At 40.3% G+C, this 15459-nt stretch overlaps 1 protein-coding gene across 1 annotated transcript in view; it reads right to left on the minus strand.

Annotated features, from left to right (window-relative positions):
* Positions 1-6089: 6089 nt before the first annotated feature.
* Positions 6090-15459, minus strand: part of LGR5 (leucine rich repeat containing G protein-coupled receptor 5) — an 86022-nt gene continuing 76652 nt past the window's right edge. Inside the window, exons 16-18 of the mRNA XM_065743302.1 lie at positions 14058-14203; positions 12973-13056; positions 6090-10507 (exon numbers count right to left, since the gene is read on the minus strand). Of these exons, the coding sequence (XP_065599374.1) occupies positions 9417-10507; positions 12973-13056; positions 14058-14203 (1321 nt within the window). The 3' untranslated portion in view covers positions 6090-9416. The remainder of the gene's footprint in view (positions 10508-12972; positions 13057-14057; positions 14204-15459) is intronic.

Consider the following 15459-nt stretch of genomic DNA (forward strand, 5'->3'; position numbering starts at 1 on the left):
AAGAAGGGAACAAGGGTTTAAAGACCCGAAAAGCCCTACCTACACTGGAAACATCGTGTAGAGCTCAGTGTCAGGAGTATGAGGAGTGGAGAGAGAATGTTTTACAAAAAAAAAAAAGCACCTGTCAGCACTTGTGGGTAGAAAAGGAGTAGTCAGGGATAGAACTAAAGACACGAATGCTGGTAATTTGTTGTATCCTATATAGAGTCATAGAATCACCAAGGTTGGAAGAGTCCTCCAAGATTCAGTCCAACCATCCACCTGGCACCAATATTTCCCACTAAACCACGCCCCTCAGTACAACATCCAAATGTTTCTTGGACAAAAAGAAACACAAACACTGTATATCAGTTCCATACAAGCACATATGCTGAGTCCTATTTAAGTGAACAGAAGGAAAATGTTTGAGTTTCGAACAGCTTGTAATACCCAATGAACCCAACAAACCACATTGATTTATTGTTTTGTTTGTTTTCTGCTGATGCTTGTGTAAAGCTGAAGTGTTTTTCAGGCATTTCTCATTTCAAGTATTTCTGTATTGAGTATTTATATTCTTTATGATGCCCTGCCAATAGCTGTGGATGCACATACGTCTCTGTGTTTAAGACCAGAGATCTTTCTCTCCCTGGCAACACCAGTGGAGTATTGTCTAGACCTCTCTTGTGCTTGGTGTGAGTGCACACGTACAACTGCCCCTGCCATTTCCCTTTCTCTTTGCTGCTTTTGGGAATGAAGTCCTTTGCAACTATGAAATTTTTAACTGCTTTTGGTTCATCTTTAAGGGTTGTCTTTTTTGTGTTTCTTCCAAGAATCAAATGCCACCTTCCAACCTTTATATAACACCTCAGCCTTTGCTTTCTTAGAGTTTGTCCAATTATGCTTACAGAATGGTTTGGGTTGGAAGGGACCCAGTTCCCACTCCCCTGACATGGGCTGGTTGCCACCCACCAGCTCAGGCTGTCCAGGGTCCATCCAACCTGGCCTTGAGCACCTCCAGGGATGGGGCACCCACAGCTCCTCTGGGCAGCCTGTGCCAGGTCCTCACCCCTCTCAGTAAATAATTTCCTCCTAACAACTAACCTAAATCTCCTCTCTTCTAGTTTAAAACCATTCTCCATTGTTCTGTCGCTGCCAGACCATGTAAAAAGCTGATCTCCCTCCTGTTTATGAGTTCCTTTCAAGGACTGGAAGACCTCAATGAGGTCCCCCCAGAGTGCTTGTGGTACTTTCAGCAAAGGAGGGCCAGTGACTTCCAGCAGCACAGCTGCTCATTCAGGAGCAGAAAGATCACACCTGGCCCAGGGACAGCACTGTCAGGATCAGATGTTTGAGCACCATGCACTGCTCAGACAACAGCCCCCAACTGCAGCACTGGGGCTGCAGAGCCAGAGTGTGTTTTCTGGTGTGCTCCAAAACAGCACTTCCTTGACTTGCGGTCTCCATTTTCCTAAGGTAATCACATGAACTTTCTGACCTTTGGTGACATTACAGATTTTCCAGTCTGCTCTGACTTCACCTCCTGGCCAATTATTACAGTTAAATGGTGTTTTTCTCCAGCAGAGCATACTGCCTCTTTGTCTTCTTGATAAAGAGCACACACCAGCTCTGCGCAGGTGTTCCTAGGTGTGCTTCCACCTCATGCACGTTATTGCCTTATATCACCCCAGTGAAAATGTCGTTGTCCCTCAGACACAAGGAGCTCCCTCTCAGTGTCTCAGGGCTGGTGCTGTTAGCAGGACACGTCCTTGGAATAGAGCCAGCTGTGGTCACAGCTGCAGGGCCAGAGAATGGCACTGGGCTCTCTGCTCACAGGCGTGAGAGCTGCAAGGACCTGGGAGAGCTGTGAGGGGAGGGGAAGGAGGCCAGCCAGGGGCAGGATGTTTGTGCCTCTGTGTAGGTGCTCCATTTCTGTCAGCGAAGAGAAGGCACTGAAGGACATGGTTATTGGGCGTGGCGGGGCTGGGTTGATGGTTGGACTAGATGATCTTAGGGGTCTTTTCCAACCTTAATGCTTCTCTGACTCCATGATTCACTTAATCAAATCAAATAATTGTCTTCCCACTTGATTAATTAAGATGTGATGCCTGGCTCTTACACTTGGTTGGTATGCCATAGTTTAGACATCCACTTATCAATCTCACGTGCGCCCTGGAGCAATGATTTTGGCTCCTCTTTTGTCTGCTGATTGATGACTGTTCTGGAAGGGAAGTGCTGAGGCACTTGTTACCTTCAGATCAATTTCAGGTCCCAGAATTCATTCCTTGACTACATGAAACCTTCTGGATTTCACATTCATAACTAACCAGGAAAAGAGGTCCGGGAGGATTTCACAATAGATTGTGTTTCTTCCTACAGGAGATGAAACCTGTTTCTAGTAGAGCAATCTCCCAAATTACTTTTTTTTCTTAGAAGACTGGGAGAGCTTCTTCCTCAAGGAAGAAGCTCATTAATTGGAAGTGCTGATGATAACTGCAGTGAAATCTATAGATCAAGAGATTGAGTTCTCATTATGCATGGAACAAAATTAATAACCGTGGACACCTGTCAAAACAATGATTACATATCAAGAATGACTCCAGATGAAAAAGGAGATGTTTGAAACTTCCTTCCAGTATTAGTTTTGGAGTCCTGAGACTTTCAAAGCCAGTTGAAGACCCTTGACATGTGCATTCATAACACTTAGTGGAAGTCTTTAGTCCCACAGATGGACAGTTTTTTTTCCCCTTGCTAATGAAGGCATTTCTTTTTTGCTTGACTTGTGGAAAATGTTGACACCTGTGAAAAGATTACACTGGAATTCTGAGTGGACTCTTTGTCTGTGACTGAGTTTTATAGAGTTCCTGGCTGTGGGACAGCTCTCAGGAGGAATATTCCTAATGCTTGTTTTCAACTGTGGCTGAGATTGGATCCTTAGATAATTCTATCAATGCCACAACAAACTGTTTTATGGAAGGAATATACTCATGTTTCCTATGTCTCTAGACTCACTGGAGCAGAAGTCTGTGATTCTCGTTATGTTCACAAGATGTTCTTAATGTTGATACTGCCTTTCCTTTCCAGCATGTTTGTGTTAGTATAGAGAGATGGAATTCCTTCCTCTTTATTTATTTATTAGCATGGGTAAATCTGCATTCCTCTCCAAAACTTCAAGTCTCTTAGAGCTGGGATTCTGTTCTAGCAAAGACAGATACGTGTTGAATCGATTTCCTGAGCTTAGTTTAGGCAATACACAATAACATCCCATTACTTTTAACAAAAACATTGTTGGAAAGTGATAAATTCATCGCTTGCAGAGTTATTGTTGGCATGCTATTGAATGAGAACAGGTTGATTATTGTGGTTGGTGGAAATGCTGGTCTGTCCTTTGCTGGTGGAAGGATACAGCTCTTTTGGAGGGCTGTATTCTCCTGCAGCACCTGAGCTTTTGTGCAATTATCACGCCTCACAGATCTGCAAAAGATTTCTAACAAAGTTGTTGCTGCTGTGATCCTAGTTTGGATCTTTCATTGTTAGAATTTCCTGTATTCATGTTCTTACTCCTTTATCTCCACTTTTGTGACTTCCAGGGCTTTCCTGGAGGATGCATGTTAATCTTGCCACAGAACAGTTTAAGATTTTCCTTAAATGGTTGACTAATGAGGTTTTCAGCAAGTCTTTAACTTTCATACAGTAACCTAAACAGATGATAAATGCCTGATTATGAGATTATTGTTGCAGTGTTTCATTCAACAGCCAGAGGAAATAACTGGTGCCCAGTGCTGTATAGCTGGAATTCCTATTACAGAGGATATGGACAGGAGACAGTTTGACTTGGTGCAGAAGCAGCTTTCTTGCTGGCTGGCATATGCAGGTTGCTAGGCCAGAATGTGAATCTGGAGCAGAAGCATCAAGGACTGGATAAAGAGTGGGTCTCAATTCAAGACAAAGAATGACTATGAGGTTCCCAAGGGCTGTTCTATGGGTTTCTCCTCCACTGGTGTCTGCTAAAGCATGGCCTTTAACAATTTCTGCTTTTCTTGTAGGTGTTGGAAATGGAAACATCTACACTATGCAAGCAGGAATATATTTATTGATGTAATATAATGTAGTGATTTAACAGCAACTTAGCAAGATTCGAGATGGCTGGATACACTTGTTTATGTACTGCATAGAGGGGAGTGTTAAACACACACATGGAGAAACCCCTCCTCTTGAATCACAAAGTTCAGAGTGGACCTCCTTGCTTTCTAAACTCCTTGAGCCACAGAGGTAAGTAGCCCAGGTGTGGCTGGATCCGCTTCTAATCCCAGACTTGGTCAACGGTTTGTGTCTAAGCGATCATAATGTGCACAATCGATCAATGTGCACACCAGTGTTAGCAGAGCTAACAAAGCTTAAAACGATCAGTCACTTACAAAGGATCTTTATTGGCATGGTGCCTTGATGTCAAGATGTAAGGGATCTGCGTGCATACATGACAATGAGAGGCATCCCTACTCGAGGGTAGATCCTTTCATGCAGGTGAACTCAAGGGCCTCTTGGGCTGCTCTCTGTTCATGGTGTAAAACAATTGACTTAATCATAGGTTGTTCTTAGGTACATTCTCAATTGGCCTTTGGCTGCTGAACCAGGTATTGGCTCTTTCAGTTTGAGACAGATCTGTGGTCATTAATGTGTCTTAGTGATACCAGTACCATTGCTCATGGTCTTCCTGTGCAAGGCCTCATGTGCAAGACCAGGCCAAAGAAGAAAGCTGAGAGAAAGAAAGAAGGGAAGGAGGGAACACACTGTTACAGCAGATGATCCCATTTTATGGCTTTCACTCGTGCGTTTGACTAATTATTCTTTGGCAAAATTTGTATCTTCCCTGAGGACTTTCTAAGTTCCTAAATAACACTTGGTATTGGATTCAGAGTGCCATAGGGAACAGGTGGCATGCTCTCTCTGCTCCCTAAATAACTTGTCACCTGAGATTGTGGTAAGCTCTCCTTCAGCATTTACTGGTGGTAACACTTCTGAGGCACAACTGTTTGAAGGCAGAAGTCACCTGTGTTCACGTGAGCTTACAGATTACAGGAAAACTGAAGCTGACCACAGGCCCTACTGCTCACTGTTTGACAAATAAGTCAATGAAGTTGATCCTCTGTGTTCCAGAACATACTTTAATAACTCTTTTTCTACACTCCATCAGAGATTTTATCAAACCATCCCATTCTTCCTCTGTAGTTTCTGTCTCTCACAGGAGAGAATGTGATCAGGATGCAGTATTTCATTCCTCAAATAGCACACCTTCCTTCTTCTCCCACATGGCTCCCAGCTCTGATACTGTCTGGAGCACGTAAGTGCATGTGAAAACCTCTTCACTGCCTGTTTTTTCAGTCTCCTCAGCCATCACACCATTTCCATCTTTTATATTAATTCTGAGCTCTTCATCCATCACAAAACTCCACTGTTCTTAATATCCCATCATATTCTGCTCCTGTTTGCTTCCTGTCTCTTAATGACCCCTTTCCCCCCTGATTTGTGTACTTATCCATCAGAAGTACTTTTCACTATTCTTCCTGTCTGGATGACCCCATACACTCTTTCTTACTTGTTCTGAGAACCTGCACACTCTCTGCTAAAATCTACTTGCAACCGAGATAGTTTTATTTTCACTTTTTCTTTTTATCTTTGTAGTTTGTTACTTCCCATGTGGGCTGAATTCATGCCTAAATGATTGTTTGCTTTCCCAGTATTTGTACTCCATTGGTACACTATCTCTTTCAGGTTCTTCCCAGAAAGGACCCACACTCATAATCTATGAAAAAAAACCAAGCACATTGCACTGCTCTGCGCTGCAATGTCTCCCAGCAAGAACACATCTGCTCTCACTTTTCCTTGATACCTAAAGGATGACTTGAGCATTCAGCTGCTCCCTGCCTTTAGTCCAACAGAGCTGCTGCCCCTGGTGCAGCTGAGCCGCGTCACTCTTGCTGAGTCTCACATTTCATGCCCCAACACACTTACCCCAAGCATCTGCACCCTGTGCTTCCTGTATGTGATGCTGCTACTGCCCCTCTGCTGTGTATTGGATGAGCTTTGCCAGGTGAATTACCAGCTCTGCCCGCCACATATAGCATTAGAGAGAAAACAAAGATGTATATAAGAGAATTTGCTGTCCTGCATACACCAGCAGCCAATGCCACAGCTCCTCATGTCCCGTGTGGCCCACGGAGGTCGGAAGTCTGCCAGGCAACCCGTATACCTTTACTGTGAGACTTGGTGCATGGCCGTGTCACACGGTCTGAGCTCACATGGCAGTCATGAGAGGTTCTCACCTGGGATGCAGACAACATCTGCAGGGAGCAGAATCTGGTTGTTTTTTTTTGTGTGTGTGGAAGATTCAGCCTGCGTTGAAATGAAACACTGTTTTTCAATACTTTTTTGCTCCCCAGGGCACACAGTGAGAGCATACAACCTGTACGTTATACTTGGCCAAGAATTTTGGACATCTGGAGATGCTAGTGTGAGTATTAGAATAACCTGGAAAGGATTAATTGAAGATGCACACAGTGTTGTGAGGTGTTAAGCCCTGATTAAATGCTCTTTACTGTGTAGTCACATTTTATTACAACTTACATATGTTTGGAACACCTGTAGAAAAGAAAGCACATCATCTATTTACAATCACTACACATTTACATTATATTATTTACAGATAATGAATTTAGTAATATATTTGAGCAGAAAATATAGCAAATATCAATACGAAACTGTACAGGGCTTAATCGCATGTCCTATAGTGGAGTTGCATTTCACTGTAATAATAAATACAGCTCTATATTTACAAATTTTACTTTAAAATCTATTAAATGAATTTTAACAATTTCAAGTTTAAAATATTTGATCAAAATATTTCAAACATGCTTATAAAAATAAGACACAGAGCCTTCAGGACTTTCTGCAAGCTAAAAAAGTTTTGATAAAAGAAGCTTTCTTTAACTAGTCTTTTATAACAGTATTTCGATTCTCAAATCACTTTACAAACTTCTTAAATATAGCGAGCTGAAAGGAATTTCACTGACATTAAGCAGTGCAGCACAGACGGACCCCAGTTAAATTAAAGCTAAGTAAACATGGTAATAGGTATTGTGCAATGCTTGACTGATCCTCTGTTTAACTCAAAGTGGTTTCAGGCATCATTCCCCAGCTGTATGCTGCACTGCTTCAAAACCCACAAGAGATAAAGGATTAAGATAAGTACTCAGCTGACTTTATCGTACATAATTTCAGCATTGGTTCATTTTTTTTTTTCCTGAAGGATGAAGATGTCAGCCAAAGTCAACTGATGCCATCTGTAACTGCAAAACTGTAAATATGCCATTGTGAGCGGACAAGAAAGCCAAGGCTTATCCGTTGTTGGCAATAGAGTCTGCACTGTGAAAATCCATCCTATGAGTCCCAGAAAGTTGCATATACTGTAACAGATGAACAAAAGTGACTGTCTGTAACTGATTACCTTAATTACTGGACTAGCCTAACTGTGGTAATGTTCAAAAATTAGTCTCATTCACCTGGAAGTCGAGTGGCCATTAACTGTGAAGTGATTACTGGGCTATTAAAGGTTACTCCACAGGGAGCTATTTTTAACAAAACCGTGCACTTCTGTCATAAATGATCAGCTCACTTGAGTAAAATGTGCCAGCTCTAAGAAAAAGATGATTGGAAGGTCCTCTGATGGCTTGGCCAAGGTCAAAGACTGCTTGTCTTCTGGGGAAAGGAAGGGAGCTTGCTACACTTCAAAAAGATCTGAAGTCTTCTCGCCTAATTGCATGATGTGTAAATGTACACCCCATTATTCAGCAAAGTATTAACAGATTTCAATCAAGAGAGGTACTCTATGTTATAATCTAATCTAACCAACTCTTAAACTAACGCCATCAGGCATCCCTGAATTCCAATAGCTGCTCCAATACCTTTTTGGGCAATACATCCAATTTAAACTTACTTGGTGACAGACAGTTCATTTCAAACCATGGAAAATTGTTTTACGTGGTAGTGACTGTTACTGTCAGCAATTCACACTTTTATTTTTATGCTGTATACACATACCTAGCATCAACCTCCATGGGATCTACCAGATTCTTCTCTTCACTTAGTCTTCTGCTCTCAAACTTCTGTTTCCCAGAAACAGCTAATAATAAACTGTGGTCAAGCTGCTTATTTGATAAGCTTTCTTAAAAATATATATTTATGTCATTCAAATGTTTTAATTTCCCAGCGTTCTTTACAGTATGTGAATACAAGAACTGTCTTGAAATATTCCTGTAGTGCTTGCACCAGTGCTAAGAACACAGATCATAAAACCTCTTCACTTCTTGCATTGCCCTATCTATCATTAGCCAGAAAGACGCAGTGACTTTTACATCTTCAGCTAATGACCTTGAGAGGCTTCCTAGAAACTCTGTTCTGCAGGTCAGAGATTGTGCCTGGAGCAGGACTGACATTTTTGTTCCGAGATGAATGACCTTACATCAGTGTTTCTGCATGAGTGCCTTTCGTGTCATATTTTTGTAATCAGCACACCAGTCTGCCTGTATTCATGATCTTCTACGTAGTATCTTTTACCCTCAAATTCTGTGAGTCTTTCATCCATCAACTTCATCAACAGTAATTCTACTGGCATGCTGGTAATTCATGACCAGACTGTGCAGAGCCTTAGGAAAACAATATTCATGTAGCAATAGCTTGCTGTTTATGATTCCATTTTAAGTGCTTAGCAGGATTTTGATTAACTGCTTTTATACTATATATTAATTCTGTAGATTTTGCTGGCAATTAACATACTTTGTCATTTCAGACAACTGAAATACCAAACCCAGCAGCAGGTAAACTATTAAATGAACTTTATCTGTTGAACATGGAGCTTCAACGAAGTATACTCTGCAAAAACCTTCAGGATTTCCAGCAGTACTACTCGCCCACTCAGACACCTTGCTGAATGACGGCCATATGCAGATGCTTATAAAAACAGACTTGGCACTGAAAATCTATTATTAAGACCAAACTATAGTAAACAGGAAAAAAATAACCCAACCTGTGAAATAAACTGTGCCAGGTGATGTGTTGAAGAAAAAGCTTACCAATTCAGCACAATATTTTTGTTCTTGACTGACTGCCTTTTCTGAGTATTGCTACTTTAAAAGGGAACTGCCAATACAGCTACAGAAACTGCAGCAGCTTTCAGTTTTTCTCTTCATTCCAGCACCTCTGTGAGTGGTTGAGAAGGCTGAAGTACTGGATTTTCAGCCTACTGTAAGTTTTGTCATCATCTGTTTTGTGATGCATGTAACAGTAATTGAGAGGCAATCTCTAGCTTGAAATCATGCACCCATACTTAGTTGTGGGCTTAAAATTTTTTTGTAAACATACATATTTCTGCACTGCCACTGATACTAGCGACACGGAACAAATGCTACGGATGAAATATTGCAGCTTTCTGTCATTTGATAGGATGATGGTATGAGTGGATTGCTGGTAGGCATGTCATATGATATGCTAGCACTTGTGAAGGTTACCAGCGCTTGTGTAGAGTCACAAGATTGTTTTTCTATGTCTTCTGAATTCACAGAGATCAGACTAGCATGTTTCGATCTCCTCCATAAGAAAGTTTGCTTTCGCAGACTTCCTAAGTCCTCCTTGAAGTGTGGGTTGAACAGTATATAAAGGAGTGGGTTTAGACATGCAGGCAGTGGAACAATCACTAGGAGTATGGACTTAATCACTTCAGGGCTGACAAAGGTAAGATTTAGTAAGGAGGAAAAAGATAAGAAGGCCACAGGGCAATAGAGAATGCAATTAGTAAAAAGCAGCAAGGCTATATGTTTGACCATAGAGCAATCCCAAATATTGTCTAGTTCTCCCTTTTCTAAACTGCAGTAGAGCTTTGTATAAGCGATAGTCATTACCAGGAAACAAAGTGAGTTCAGCAATACCAGCGCTACCATGTAGCCCATAGCAGTGGGTTCTCCAAATGGCAGTGGCAAACAAAGTGGAGAGACCCCATACTCACTCCCAGTGAGGAGAGGTACCACTGCAATGACTAGTGCCAACACAAAGCAAAAGAAAATGGCAATTTTTACACTAGCAATTGAGGATTTTGTTTCAAACTTTGTAGCATGCTTTATAGAGAATGCACGCTCAAGCGCAGCCAGGGTAAGGAGGAAAATGGAAGCTTCTGAAGCAAAAATGGAGAGAAGCCCAGTTATTTGGCAACCAATTCCACTTTCCCACTGTGCTCCGTATTCCGCAAAGCTACCAAAGGTTGATGCATCCACACTAGCCAGTACTCCACTGGAAAGACCCATCAAGGCATTTACAATACCTATCAGACCAATTATAAGCTTTATGGAGGACATATACAACGGAGATCTGAAAACTGTAGCAGTCACCAGTGCATTGCAAATGAAGGTCAAACCCACGATGGTCCATACTCCAATTCTGATAAGCCAGCTACCAAACAGATGGTCACATGGTTTGAAAGGACCTGGAAAGACAGGAAAAAAAATGGAGAGGAAAACTCATGTAAAGTAAAATTTCATTTTTCACTTTGTTCTCAGCACAACCAAGCAGTGAATTTCACTCCAAAAGATCTGGATGTTTTATCTTCCTTCTGAGTAATTAGAGATCTGAATATTGCACTGCTTATATGCATCTTGCATGAGTCTGTCCCTCAACCTGAATATTCTGTTTGTTTTCCTTTTTTTTAATGTTTGTTTTTAATCTATTAGTACAAGTGGAGTGTGATTGCCATGACAAATTCCTCAAGAAAAAAAACAATGATTGTACCTTCCTTTTGCATCAACTATGGATTCATATATATACAGAATACCATGTGGGGAAATGGGAAGCTGACCAGAAAATCCAGAAGGCTTGCCTCTTGCAATAGTAACTGGATACGTATTTTACTGTTGTTGAACTAGTAGCTGGAGGCCAAACTTTCCTCTGAAACTGCTGACTAGACTTCTTACTTAATGAATGGAATGCTGTGATGTGAAGCTGAAAAAGACCTCTCCTGCTAAACCAGAACAAGTTGCTAATGAGTCCTGGTGAAGTTTGATGTAATGAACATGGACAGATACACTTCGGCTGCCTAACAGCATGCCATTACACAGTTCAAGACCCTCTGCACTGTCTTTTCAGAGGAGTGCTTTGCTCTTCATTTTCTCATCCTCGCTGATTCTACGAGGTGACTCAAATGGCTTTGACCTTTGAGAGCTAAAGGACAGACCTACTTTTTGACATCCAGTGAGAGAGGAAAAAACTTCAATACGTGAAGCATTGGAAAGAATAGGAGATCTCTTTTTGAACAACTGAATAAATTCAGAATGTAATCCTTCTTGTCAAGAATTTGGAATGGTTCCTTGAAGCCAAGTTGTTGAGACAGAAGAATGTGGGTGCCATCTTTAAGCCTGTCATCATCTCTAGCATTCTCACTGAAGTAATGGATACTAAATATCCCATCTTTGAAAGACAAATGCACTGTCACTTACTAGTTTGTATTGAGAACCAATGAGATCTGAGGGGATTCAATTTAGATTCTGATGATAAATCTGTCCTTTTAGAGGAGATCAAGGTTCTTGAAGGATTTTAATGATGGAAGATATGATATGTTTTGGTTAGGGTGCAAACAGATTTCCTGGGACCGTTCCACTTGAGAAATATTCCCAGAGTGGAATCCCTAGTTACAATTGAGATATACTTCTCTGCGTAAGTTGACTGTCAAGTTATACTGCTGGCAAGGAAAGAACAATGCAGAAAGTGAAAAATATTGCTTGGTAGACTGTTTGACACAGCAGTTCCAGAATAACACATTCCTGAGATGTGAAGATAAATCAGAGAATACCTTAGGTTGGAAGGGACATTAAAGATCATCTAGTTTCAATCCCTTCTGTGACTCACAAGACCAGGTTGCCCAGTGGATGACTGGAGCCAAATGCATGAGAAACATTATTTATCTTGGTACTAGTCAACTATGCTTCCTCAAAGCAAGTCCTCCACCTTCCCATTGAAGACCCAAACCCTGCTGCTGAGATGTACTCCATACAACTACAGCTGTTGTCATCAAGTAGGCAGAAGCATCCATTGTGTCACTTCACAGTGTTTCTAAGATACCATGTGGAAGATTAAGGTGGAAGCTAAATTTTCCCTTGGTTCTGGTGACAACTTATGAAGTCAATGACATTTTTGTGAACTCAACAACAAAGGAGAAAAATATGGGAATATTTGTTTGGAGTGAGTCTTGAAGTACTAGTTGATTTTTGTTCATGCTTTACAATGTAATAACAGATAGGAAGAATGTTGAATGGGAAGATAAAACTAGAAGTTATATTCCAAATTTTTTCCTCATCTTCAGGTAATATTTAAGTGTAACAGGTGGCTTGTAGTTTTACAGTTTAATCACTTTTTATTTTTTAAACCAAACCCTAAAACTTTTCCTTCACACTGCAAAGCCAGGGAGATACTACTTTCTGAAGAAAATGACAGTGCTGGGTGTTCCTTGTGATGGACTGTATGTATTTCAATATTGTAATGTTTCATGTATCCTAGACATTTAACTGTGTGTTGTTCAAGAAGTTCAAGTGTAGAATAACTTAACGAAGAACTACTTCAGCTTTGCAAAGGAAAGAACAAGCAAAGATTCTGTTCTACTATTATCTTCTTCTTGCCAGAAGAGAACCTTTGCTTTCTTGTCTCCTTGATAAAGGGATAGATTCCTCTCAAAAGGGAACTGGAGTGAGCACCTGCCAGAGGACTGTGTGAAATTTCTGGTACTTTCACAGATAAATTCAGTATCTAAAGAATTTTCTGGACTTCAGTGCAGAATTTTATATTATTGTGCAACGTATTACTGCAAATATATTGTTCCTGTCCTACTTTCCCAATCTGTTATTACACCTAAAATATCCAGTAGTATTGCTCTTAGATTCCCCTCTATTGGCAGTTTTATACCTGGAGAAGGCGAACATTGCACTGAATGATGAGCTTTCAAATCTTCTTCAAAGTCGAGAAGAAAATCCTCAAAATCACGCTCATCTGTGGGGGAGAAAATACTCAGATTTGATACTGCATTTTTCAGGAAAACTTCTTTTTGTACAAGCTGCAAAAAAGTCCTGGGTATTTAAGGCCTATTCTAATCTCTTTGCCTGCCAAACTGTAAGCAGAAGCAGATGTATGCTTTCTTGGTTTTAAATCATGGAACTCAGGATTATTTAAAAAGTTGGCACCATCACTTCTCTTCAAATAATCACTTTCAAAAAGGTGTTTTCTCCATTACCCTATTTGCAGTATGATAACTGCATAGGAAGGAGTTTAAAGTATGAATTCCACTGTTGTGCCTTGCTATTAAGAATGAACCCAGGCTTTTTTGTGTTTCTTTGTGTGTCACTGATCTACCATGTCTCCTTGGATCTGTTCTTGCTGGAACCTTCCCTAAACTCTGAGACCTGCTAGTCTTCAGGAGTGGAGATTGCAATGAAAGCAGCAGGTTGGTATAATGTGTACGTATGCACTTATATAACAGGTCAAACAACTGAACTGCTGAAGGGGGAGAAAAATAAAGAAAACTTCTGCTCTGGAGAGCAGATACACTCTTATTACCCAGGAAATGTCAAGAAAAAAACCCAGCAGCTACACCTACAAGTAACCACACAAACTCTGTGACATCCTGAAGCATGAATGCAGCAGAATGGTGAAGGCAGTGCTCCAAGGCTGGCAAGAAACTAAGTCCTTGCTGCTTGACTATTTTATATAGTTACATACTAGCACCACTTCCTTGTCTCTCTGATAAAGGGAAGATTTCACTTCACACATTATTACTTCAACAGAGAGATGAGCGAGTAAGATTTCTGAAAAGCAGACCTGACAAAATGAGTTTGCTAAGCATAGGAATGCTTGAATAATATACTGCCAGGCAAGAGAGGGAGAGGCTCCCTCTGTGATTGAGAAAGAGCATTGGATAAGATTAACATCACTGGCTGCTCACTTGAAAAATCACAACCTTCAGGGGGGATTTAAAAATGAAAGGTAAAAATTACCTTGAATTTGTAACAACCCAATATCCTTCCTGTGAAAATCATCAGTGCTGCTATTCTCGTCTTTGTTCCATTGGCTGGAGATTTTGTAGTGGCTCTCACAAGCTCCAAAGGCACAGCACTGATAAGCATATGGCATTTCCATGACCCTGTATGAGAACATTGAAATGTACCATGATACTGGCACAGAGCATCAGCTACTTGATTATACTGCTCTCTAATGTTAGCACAAATGAACTTGGTTAAATAGCCATAACTGAAAGTAAAAATATTTATGGGTAAAAATAAATCGTGATGATACAAACTGAGGATTCACAGATAGAATTCCCCACCAAAAATGCAGATGATCTCCAGGGTAATTGTAGTAAAGGGCCAGTGAAATTTTCCTACACATTTTCATGGGAGATATGGAAGTAGAAGACATTGAGTGTTGTTGTTGAGTGAATATTACTCTTACAGTTCCATTTCTATTTTGCCTTTTAATGGTTTTACAGTGGAACTCAGAATTTTCTACAAGTTACATTCTTAATGGTCTCTTTTAAAAAACAGAAAGATTACAACCATGCCTAACTTGCCTAACAGGCAAAACAAAAATATCACTTCTCAAATTGAATTTCTCCAGTTTTGGGAAATAATATATATTTTTTGATTCAAATTTCGTCTATCTCTTTCCACATCAAACACTTTTCACAGTAAAATGGCAACAAGGAGACCAAGAAAGTAATGTTCTAAACTGAAAGACGAATGAATCACAAATGCAGTGAATCTGAAAATATGTGTCACTGAAGTAAAGGATTTTTATTAATTCTAACAGGAATAAGCACAGATGTTAAAAGACACTAGATGGTCATTCCTAACCCCTGTGGTAAAATTGGTATTCCTAACACAAAACTGAGTTACTGGTGAGCAAGTTTCAAAGATTTTGAGGTTTTCTATTGCCAGAAAATCACTGATTTCCTGTATGTTTTGAATTCCATTTCATTGCGGATGTGCAAATTCTGGTGTAAAACGGAAGAACTATTTATATACACATACGCAACTTCAACAGACAACTTCTATTTCTTTGATACACTCTATGCACTGGAAGTAGAGACATTTAATTTGCTATTCACCAGTAATAACACAGTGAAACCTAACAATTCACCTTAATTTCAGCAGACCAATAAACCAAAAACTTCAGAGATAAAGATGTGACTAAATGTTATTCTAATTTAAATGAAAAAGAATAAAACAGAATTGTATCCTAGTATCATATTACTTTCAACTAATTAGTCATGTAAATGAACCTAATGAACATTCTGAGCCCTGAAAAGTCTACAAGAGAATCAGTTTGTGAATTGGGCCCAATGCCAATAGGACTTAAACTTGCATGCCAGCCAAAGGCTTGGTTAAGAGAGGGACAAAC

The sequence above is a fragment of the Cyrtonyx montezumae genome, unplaced genomic scaffold, assembly GCF_038088225.1.
Source record: "Cyrtonyx montezumae isolate F1298 unplaced genomic scaffold, pur_monq_1.0 scaffold_3, whole genome shotgun sequence".
In the NCBI taxonomy this organism is placed as follows: domain Eukaryota; kingdom Metazoa; phylum Chordata; class Aves; order Galliformes; family Odontophoridae; genus Cyrtonyx; species Cyrtonyx montezumae.